Source organism: Mytilus californianus, unplaced genomic scaffold (genome assembly GCF_021869535.1).
Source record: "Mytilus californianus isolate M0D057914Y unplaced genomic scaffold, xbMytCali1.0.p SCAF_1, whole genome shotgun sequence".
Classification (NCBI taxonomy): Eukaryota; Metazoa; Mollusca; class Bivalvia; order Mytilida; family Mytilidae; genus Mytilus; species Mytilus californianus.
The window spans coordinates 43,459,510-43,469,999 of record NW_026262581.1 but is presented as its reverse complement, the minus strand read 5'-3'; the positions used below and the strand labels follow the sequence as shown (position 1 = coordinate 43,469,999).

General features: G+C 31.3%; 1 protein-coding gene across 7 annotated transcripts in view; it reads left to right on the top strand.

The window, feature by feature from the left end:
• The first annotated feature begins 2,150 nt into the window (after window positions 1-2,150).
• Window positions 2,151-10,490, top strand: part of LOC127702712 (uncharacterized) — a 333,744-nt gene continuing 325,404 nt past the window's right edge. For 4 of the 7 annotated variants that reach the window (XM_052207017.1, XM_052207038.1, XM_052207032.1 and 1 more), the window contains exons 1-5: window positions 2,151-2,280; window positions 4,766-4,801; window positions 6,069-6,092; window positions 8,144-8,185; window positions 9,681-9,707. In XM_052207017.1, coding sequence (XP_052062977.1) covers window positions 2,207-2,280; window positions 4,766-4,801; window positions 6,069-6,092; window positions 8,144-8,185; window positions 9,681-9,707 — 203 coding nt within the window. In that variant the 5' untranslated portion in view covers window positions 2,151-2,206. The remainder of the gene's footprint in view (window positions 2,281-4,765; window positions 4,802-6,068; window positions 6,093-8,143; window positions 8,186-9,680; window positions 9,708-10,490) is intronic. The other 3 variants (XM_052207043.1, XM_052207026.1, XM_052207051.1) reach the window with 2 other exon arrangements.

Genomic DNA, 10,490 nt, shown 5'->3' with positions numbered 1-10,490 from the left:
TAGATAATGAAGTAAAAGAAATAGAAAATCAATATAATGGAATATGTATATAGACAGCTCTCTCACAAGCAAACAACCCTAACTTTAAGATAAAAGGGCATACAGTATATATATTAACGACCAGTAAATGCAACTACTCGGGCTACCATCTCTCGCCCCATATAAAGTTTACTGACCGTGTATACTGAGTATATACCATATTAGGTCACTGACGGCCTGTAAAAATACATTATCTACACGTGCATATATTCAGATAATAACAGTCAAAGGGACATAACTCCAACTATTAATTTAATATTGTGAAGCAAGCAAGAAAAAAAGAAAAAAAATCCAAAACACAAAAATAGATATAAAAATGTAACTGTAAATGTGTTCTTTAGAGTTTGAAAAATAGGCGTTAGTGCATGGTTGTCGTTTGTGTGGTATGGTTCATAATTGTTTCTCGTTTCTCGTTTTTTATATAGATTAGACCGTTGGTTTTCCTAGCTGTTTGAATTGTTTTACACTAGTCATTTTTGGGCCCTTTATAGCTTGCTGTTCGGTGTGAGCCAAGGCAAACTTTGTTTTGATTATATTGATTTCATAGTTACCCAAATCGAAACGAAATATTCATTTTGAACGATTTCCCGTGGTATTCAGCGAAAATCTACTTCGCTCACAATTTTCTACTTTCAAATATTTCAAAACTGAGATCATGTATGGAGGAGTTAAAAAAAAGGGACCGCAACTTGTTTTTTTATGTAAATGACTCGACCGAAGACATTTTTTTTATATTGGCCACTGATCGTCAACACATATGATCTATTTGTGGAATCATTTGGACAAGTTTGTTGATTCTTTATATCGTACGACGACAACCTTTTGTGTCAAGCATAGTTCCAATAAGAAGTAACTTGTGCGTTGCTTTTGTCCGCAAACAATATGCATACTGTATACAAATGATCTTTACGAATTTATAAGTTATAGACACGTACTGAATAAGGCAATCTAATTAAAATATAGAACTCGGATTTCGTTATATTAGTATGTAGTATAACGAAATCCGAGTTCTATATTTTAATTAGATTGTGAATAAGGCGCCTTTTCGAAAAATCAGATCAAAGTGCCTTCAATTCTGAATGCATATTGTAAGAAAATATTAAGTCACAAGTTGTCGTTTGAACTTGGTTGAAATGTATATTTGTAATATAGGCAAGTAATGGTTTGAGTTAGGAGACAAGTAGGAAAATACCCACTCTCGGATTGCCGTTTTTCTATATCTAACCCATGCTGACGGAGATGCATAAACAAACAAGATTAACTACAATTATATGTATAAAAAGGCTCACAAGTACACGGTTTCAAAATTAATAAAAAATGCGAATTATTAAGAAGAAGAATATTTTAATCCATTTAATATATGCACGATTAGAGCAATAAAGGCAGCTAGTATGGCGAGTTCAACAGTTCAAGGGGAAGTTTGAGAGAGTGAAAAGTGAGAGATGTCGACTTCTCCTTTGTCTAAGATCAAACCATACAAAGGGCAAATTAATTCCATATATTCTTCTTTTCTCTATATAATATGATATGATTTTTATATGCTTTAGGATAAATTTCAAATTTACTTTTATATTTAAGATTCGAAGATTTGGCTCTAGAAATTGCATTGTTGAAATACACTTTCAAACATTAAGCACCGCAAGAAATGTATGTAGATTGATTTATCTTTTGGAGAGAAAAAACGTTACCCTTAATTTAATTGGAAAGTTATGGAATCAGTACTTTTGTGTCCAGTTTTGAGCTCCTTTTTTTTACAAACAATGTTGAATAAGCAGATTTATTTAATTTATATGACTGACTTTATACATAAGAAAAATAATCGTAAAGAAAACATAGGACAAAACGATATAAAATGACTAAAATTATGTAGAAATGCAACACCTCTGCAATTTTTTCAGTAGACAGTAAATTGAAAATGTATAAGATCCAATTTACATTACAAAAAGAAATTGATATTATGCAACTTGGTTGTCATGCGAGTTCGGAAAAACAAACAGCGTGTACAGTACGTTTTAATTTATTGTAGATCAATTTTTCTTTTTGAATTTCTTTTGTTAGCGTATTGAAAAGAATTTTCTGCTCCGATTCACTTAAAATCAGTACATATATAGACTTCCTGGTTGAAGTAGTTCCACATTTATCTGGATCCATAATTCAACCAGACAAGATGTCCAAACTACCAATAATTTGCATTTTGTTGGTGATTATAGCCGTTAGTGTTAATGTTGAAGGCCATACAAGGTATATTTTTTTCTAATATAATTTCATTTGAACAAAGCAATTTAAAGAGGTATACTCACTTTCTGTAACATTTGTTTCGCTTAGAGAATATTTTTGAAAATTGATATCTGGAATTTGAATACATTATACTTTTAGAAAGTCCATCTATAACGTTTGGAACAATATCCATTTTCAAAACGTATATCAGTACTGCACATTTTTAGTAGCACTTTTGATCGAGTAATTGGAAATTTTACGTATTTTTTGTATAGTTTTGTGCTGATTATTATATGAAGGACATCCAATTGAAATAAAAAAATGAGTGAATTTGTATTTGAAAAAACAGTAGCAAAAGCAATACATAATTTCCTTTACGATAGAATGTTGGTCTATCATTATTTTTTAATTTCTGTCCTTTAATTAAGGAATATGATGTTATTGATAGACCTTCGAATGAAAGGAGATGTGGAATAGCCATCATGTGCACTTCTTTTGTAGTTTTCATATAAACTATTCACATTTCATCTAGACTCAACGCGGTTTTAAGGTTTATATAATGTTTAAACTCTTGCGTATTGTTGAACTTGGTTTTATAGTTTTAGTCGGTTGCTGACTCACTGACGTTTACCCCATCATGCACCGCCCCCTCTACTCAGATTGAAAAAAATGTCGGCAGGTTTTCAGGGGAAGGGTTAAAATAATTAGTTATGACACATTTCTCTAACCGCAGAATGAAGTCACCAGGAAAACAAAGAAAAACGTAGGGGCACCAAAGTCTGGTCAGAACATTTCACATCATAATAAGCCGTTTACTTCACAAGTTGGATATTTGAAGAAGAAAAAAAGAAACTAGATGTTAAGGTTTTTAAAACATGACGAAACGACTAGCAAATAAAGTGATCATGAGAGGATTTATGATTAACCCGTTTCTTGAATTTATTCCATCCAAATTGAACAGTGTTTTCTTGTAGCTTTGTAAGTTTGAACCGTTAATAATTTGTTGGTCAACATTTTATTGTATATGAGTTAATGCAGAATTAAATGATATACCAAACTGAAACATCCACTATGTACGATTTATATATAAAGCTGGATAATCGAGTGTTTAAGCTTGTGTGCCAAGTATTTTATTTTATTACACAAACAGTTCAAGCATAGCCAACTTGAAGTCAAAGTGTTGAAATTGAATAAGTGCACATTGGATTGATTAACAGTCTACTTTTGGGACAAGTAAACAAATCCTTTCAAAGTTCAAAGATTTTATTGATTTGAAAATCCAAAAAAAAAATGAAATGCAATATTTACACATTTTCTAATATTTACAGTCAAACGGAAATATCTCGATTTATTGCCACGTTTCAATTTGGGTTTACATTTTAACTTTATGGTCTTTTGGACTTCTATCTCGTATTCTATCCATTTACGTTTGTTTTTTAATTATTAAGATATAGAAAAGGGAATTTAGAGGTAAGATAGATATAAAATGATCAAAGATAATTTTTTTTGTTGCATAGGAAAAATTCAAAGATACAGTCGCTACTAGTCCTGAATTTTTTTTCCATTTTATTGAATCGATTTTTTTATTGTATTGTATTGATCGACGATCTGAACATAGTATTTCCATTTGATGTTTTTTGAGGTCTAAACGAAAAAACAAAAACAATCGTCACTTGAGGAACTTTGGAAATTCAATACTTGTAAAATTACAAGGAACTGTTAACAGAATATTGATCAATTCATTTTCTGAACACAAAGAGATTTACATAAAGTCGCTGTTTCACCACGTCTGAGTTTGAAAAAACCCATTTCACGAGTAAGTAAAAGAAACACAATGACCTCAAAGCATAAAGCATTTAATTATAATTGGAAATTTATCAAAATTTGAATTCCCGTAAAGTAATTTGACAAGTACAGTTCAGCATGTCAAGTTTAAAAAATATACTTAGATTAAATTGGAGATAGCGTATTGTAAGTTTGTTATTTGATAATTTTTTCAATTACTTGGTACACAATTATATTAAAAAAGGAGAGTACCACTGTAAAGTATTAATATCTTTATATCATAATGGGTCAAAGGAATATTGTAACGAATTATCTGTCATTGTTTAACTTTAATTTTGAATTTGGGTTATATTGAAAATAATAGGTACATGTATAAAAAAAAACGCAACCATTGTCTAATAGTAGCATATGCAATCAAAAATATAAAACTAATGAAGAATATTGATAATTTTTTCAAACTTCAACGAAACTAAACAAACTATACCCAATATTCTTTCATTTTTTATTATATAATATCAAATTTTCCCCTTTACTATGCAATTGGTATGTATATCCTTCATTTTGCGACACATTTGCTAGGGTTACGGGTTTTCACGTTTTAAAGCTTTAAATAATTCACTTGTCTCTCGTATCTTTGTCAATTTTTAGGGATCATAAATAGAGGGTGAGAGTTTCCGATCCTTACTTCTTATTTAGTTTGTTTATTTTTCAAAAACTTTTACAGAGGCGGAAGAAAGAACGGCAAAGGCAAACAGACTGGGTGAGTACTTTGAATGTGTCTTAGATTCTCTAAGATTTTCAAATGGTTCATAAGTATATAACTTCTACGACCATGAATTTTGTTAGAAGATTAGACGAAAATATTAATTCCATATAAAATATCAAAGACATTTGATCTCTGCCTTCGGATTGATTGATTAAGTTTTCCTTGCCCAGTGTCCAGTGGCAAATGTTTTCATGCATATTCGGGTTGAGAACAAATTAACAATTTATACAAAAATAGGTAAGTTCTGATTGCCACTGGAAGAGACAGGGGGCAGACATTTTGCCTTGAATTAGACCACCAACAGACTCCTCACTCCGAGAGAATTGTTGCTAGGTTTTTAGCGTGCAGAGAGTGTTACAAGCTCTTAAATGTCGTATCAACCGAGAAATGTATACACATCATTCGGGTGGGTGTTGCTGGAATGTTTTAACATGTAAATGAGAAGTTCAAATTACAATAAGGAAATATCGAGTCCTCTCTTTTACTGTTTAGAGTATAACCAATCAGTGTCAGCATCCATTTATATAATGCAGGTCAATGAACATTGTATCATTAAAAAATAACAATTTAAATTTCGTGCGTCCGAAACGTTTTTATGGATATAATAGAAAAAAAAGGATACGGGGAATCCATCAAGACACCGTGAAGATCAATACATGCACAGCAAAACAAAAACATAAAAGGCATTAGGGTCAGCGTTTTTATTAATGTTCTTCATCTCAAAGTCACAGTGGGGCCTTCAGCACGGAGCTAAACCTCTTATCTCACTGCAAGTTTAAGATGGCCCCTAGCACCGGTTTTAGCGGAATCAGCGGTTTGCCTTTGCCAGGAACGCTCAAACCCAAGCATTTGAAAGTCAAGGATGTATAAGACCTAAACGCATGAATAGTTATATCACCAAAAGGGACCTAATATATATCCAAAGTCAATTTACAAAGCAGACCAAGCTCAAATTTTAAGTTAGAAACATGTTCATTATTTAAAGTGACATCAGTACAAGATTATTGCAGAGCCTTAAGATTTTTAATGAAAACGTTTTATTTATGTAAGCAGCTCAAATCTTTATTTCGTTCATTCCTATGGTCCTCGCGGAGATACATATGCATAGTAATAGATGTGATGTTTTTACGTTGTGGAAATATAAACCTAATAATAACTAAAAGACTTTTTAAAATATTGTGGACAAAGTTATTAAATATTAATCAGCATTGATATTTTGTAATTTACCTGAAGTTAGATATATTGTCTTTATATTTTCCAGGACAGCCCTTAGTGAGAGTAGCGAGTGAGTTTCTTTATTCTCCTTATTTTCCTTTTTTGAATCGAAACTCTTAAATACATTTTGTTATATTGATTTATTTGAAAAGATGTACCTTCTACAACACATTTATATTTACTATGCCTTTTAGTCATAGCTGTCCGATATTTCTTTATTTTTTCCGTGCAATTATCATGATTATACATTGTATATTTTTTACTCATACTGCCAAGTTTGGCAAGTATCGCCATCAACACATTATTCGTTCGTCGTTAACTTAAAAAAAATTTAAGAAAAGTTAATCTGAATATTTCTTCATGTATGTTTTTATATTCACGCCAAGCAACCGACATTGTCACATGGCTACAAGAGCATAATGCTGAAATGAAATTACGTGTCTAGCAGCTTAAGTTTGCTGATCATCTTGAAAATAATTTGATATTCTGGAACTGTAGCAATACAAGTTCTTCAAAGTTACCAATATCACTGAAACCAAAAAACTCGGATGACCTCAGGTGCTCCGGAAGGACCAGCAGTTCCTGCACCACTATAGTTATCTCCGCCGTGTTACTACAGTTATAATATGCTGATTAGTAGTCATATCAAGTGATTACACATCAAACAATAATAGATTGGTGGATGTCTTTTCTTTAACTTTAATACATCCCCAAATGCATACGACTATTTTGTGAATTGGGACTGCTATTTTTAATTCTCAACATCCCATTTAAAGCTCACCTAGCCCAAAGGCCTAAGTGATCTTTTCTCCTCACTTGGCGTCCGTAGTTCATCGTCAATCTTCTCCTCTGAAACAACTTGGCCGAATTTAACCTAACTTGGCTACAATAATCATTGGGGTATTTAGTTTTAAAACTGTGTCCGATGACCCCGCCTGTCATCCAACATGGCCGCCATGGCTCAAAATAGAACACAGGGTTAAAATGCAAGTTTTGTCTATTATTTTGAAAACCGCTATAGTTGGAGAAAATATAACAATGGCACACATTTTCAGAATTTTAAGATCTTCCTACTGTCTGTTTACGTCAAAACTGTCGGACAACTTCTTATAGGAGCTATTGTCCTTAAATGACAAATGTTACCATTTTTTCTTCATTTTTGACTGTTATCTTTAAAATTATGAAAGATAGAGAGAAATTTTTTTTTAGCAAAAATGATAAGCAAGACAAGATCTACATATAAGTCGACATAGCCGAAATTGTCAGACAACTGCTTTTTAAAGCTATTGCCCTTTCATGATGTATTTTACCATTTTATTGCGTTTTTGCCAAATACTAAGTATATTAAAAACTATGATAGATAGATAGACATTTTGAATAGGAAAAATAATCAGCAAGACAAGATCTACAAATAAATTAACAAAGTCGAAGTCGTTAGTCGACTGCTTACAGGAGTTCTTGCTCTTTTATGAAAATGTTTACCATTTATTTGCGTTTTTGCCTATTATCTTGAAAACTATAATAGATAGACAGTTTAAATAACAAAAATGATCAGCAAGACAAGATCTCCAAATAAGTCAAGTTTTGCTTAACTCTTTAGTAGACTTTTATTTATAGGAGTGATTGCCCTTAAATGACGATTTTTATTATCTTTTTTTTTTGTGTTTTGGGCAAAAACTTAAGAAGGTAGAGTGAAACTATAAACAGAATGATCAGCAATACAAGATCTACAAATAGAGATTTTTGTCATGAATTCTGTTCTAGTCTACAATGTTGGAAGGTGTCCATTGCTGAAGATGCAAATAGACCTATAGGTGAGCGACACAGTCCCTTTAGAGCTAATGTAAGTTCAGATAGGACTTTATAGATAAAAATATACTACAAGCACTGCAGTATACACAAAAGAAAATGCTTATGTTTCAAACTTTGAACAAATAAATGAATATCAATTCTTACAATGCAAAACAAAATGAATGATAACAACTGTAGAAGAGTAGCCTTCAAAGGTATTTACACCTCATACAACAGAATGCAAAACACCATTACTTATTAGATCCATGCAAGCCTATTGGATCAAAGTCGTATTGGCGATTACATGATTTTCTTTTTTTTTAATTGTAGAAAAAGTCCTGGTAGTCAAAAGAAGGATAAACAACAAACTGGGTAAGTGTGTCGTTCACTGTATATAAAATGAAATTTGATAAATGTTTTTGTATGTAAATTAAGGAATAACAGTACTGAGTTGCTACTGTCAATTGACGATTTGATGGTCGCAAATGCAGTTTTACTGATATTTGCGAGTGTCAAATTCCAATTGACGGAGGCAACTCTTCGACTGCATTACTGTTATTCCGATTCTTATACATTACAGAAAGAATTGATGCGTTAGAGCTTTAACAAATGTATAAATTTTAGATAAAATGAAATTCCACGAAACATAATGTTTGTTGTATTCGTGTGTTATGGTAAAGATAATTAATCAACCAGTTCATTAATTAGATTTTAGTTTGGGTCAACTAAATTTATACGATATATTTGGTTTACAGTTTGATTTAGAAGAAACACCGACATAGCTACATAATACTATTAATTATCTAATTACTACCACATTTTATTTTAACTAGTATTGTAATTTTCATTGTTATTAATAAATGTTATATAAGTATTATAAACCAAATCTTGAATTCTATCCTAATTCTATCCTATTTTGGGGAAATTTCAGAAATTCAAATGTGACGTTACTTTTTTTGCGTTGATCTCTTTGGCTAACTCGGCTGTGAATTTTTATGTGCTGGTTTATGTTGTTTTATGTATCCGTTTTTATTCTGTAGTTAGTCACCACTTCGGTGTTATCATGTATATCTATTATATAGTCATTTTTTATAAATTTACTGTTTGCAAAAGTATGAATTATTCTAAATACAAAGGATTTTCTTATCTCAGACATATAACCTTAGCCGTATTTGGCACAACTTTTTGGAACTTTTGGTCCTCAATGCTCTTCTACTTTGTACTTGTTTTGGCTTTTTGATCTGAGCGTCACTGGTTAGTCTTGTGTGGACGAAACGCGTGTCTTGCGTATTGAATTTTAAACCTGGTACCTTTTGTTAGCTATTATTCGTATGTTTCTCTAGATCTGTCCTATATGTTCTCCCATTTATTTGTATTGTAGTCCTGTCAAGTAATGTTGTCATTTTAATGTTATATTTAACATTGCCATAAAAGCGGGAGGTTTGGCTAGCCACAAAACCAGGTTCAACCCACCATTTGTTCTTAAAATGTCCTGTACCAAGTCAGAAAAATGGCCATTGTTATATTATAGTTCGTTTCTGTGTGTGTTACATTTTAATGTTGTGTTTCTTTTGTGTCGTAGTTCTCCTCTTATATTTGATGTGTTTCCCTCAGTTTTAGTTTGTAACCCGGATTTGTTTTTTTTCTCAATCGATTTATGAATTTTGAACAGCTGTATACTACTGTTGCCTTTATTTTTTTGATATTGGCGCATATAATGTATAGGTTAAATGTGTCAAATGAAAAATTGTTACATAAAAATTGCATTAGAATTTGTGATATTTAGCCATCACGATGACACAAAGAATTAAACAAAAAACGTCATTGTTTGCATACCTCACTGAAGAATTTTCTATTTCAATTTCAGCAGTGCTGCAGCTAAAAAAAGTAACAGGTAATATATAAATACTAGTATTTAAATATAAAAATGATTTTGCTTTCAACAACAACTGTACAAGACCAACATTTAATTTTTCACGAACAAGTATTTCTTTAACGTTAAATGTTTTAGATTTAAGTACCACGTATAAAACAATTTAAAAATGAATAGCTATCACTTTTACTTTAACGAAAAATGGTACAATTAATGATTGATAGTTTTGATTTGATATCAACAGATTTATCTGTTGTTAACAGTGAATTGATAGTATGATGGTGCTTCCTTGTGATATCATCATGGGGCAAATGCTCAAGTCAATAATACAAAATAATTTTCTCAAACAAAAATATACTGTGAATATTCTAAATTGTAGTACATCATATACTAAAAAAATCAAATAAAGGCGGTTGTTATGAATTCAAGTGCAAAATAAAAATCATCACGAAAAAAATACATCAGCACTGTAAATTTTTCTCTTTTGTTTCAACAGAGGAAGCAAAGGCAAAAGAAACAAGAAACGGTTAAATTATGTAGATCCTGACATCTGTACTATTATTTGTCTGCTTGTCTTTTTGTTTTTGGCCATGGCGTTGTCAGTTTGTTTTCGATCTATGAGTTTGACTGTCCCTCTGGTATCTTTCGTCCCTCTGTTAAGAATCAATGTCTAAAATCTTAGTTATTAGCATATCAAAATTCGAAGTCATAGGACAAGGATTTCTAGAGCAAATGATACAAAAATATTTCTCAAACATACTGTAAATGCTTTAGAATATAACACCTATTAATTACTTCCTATAC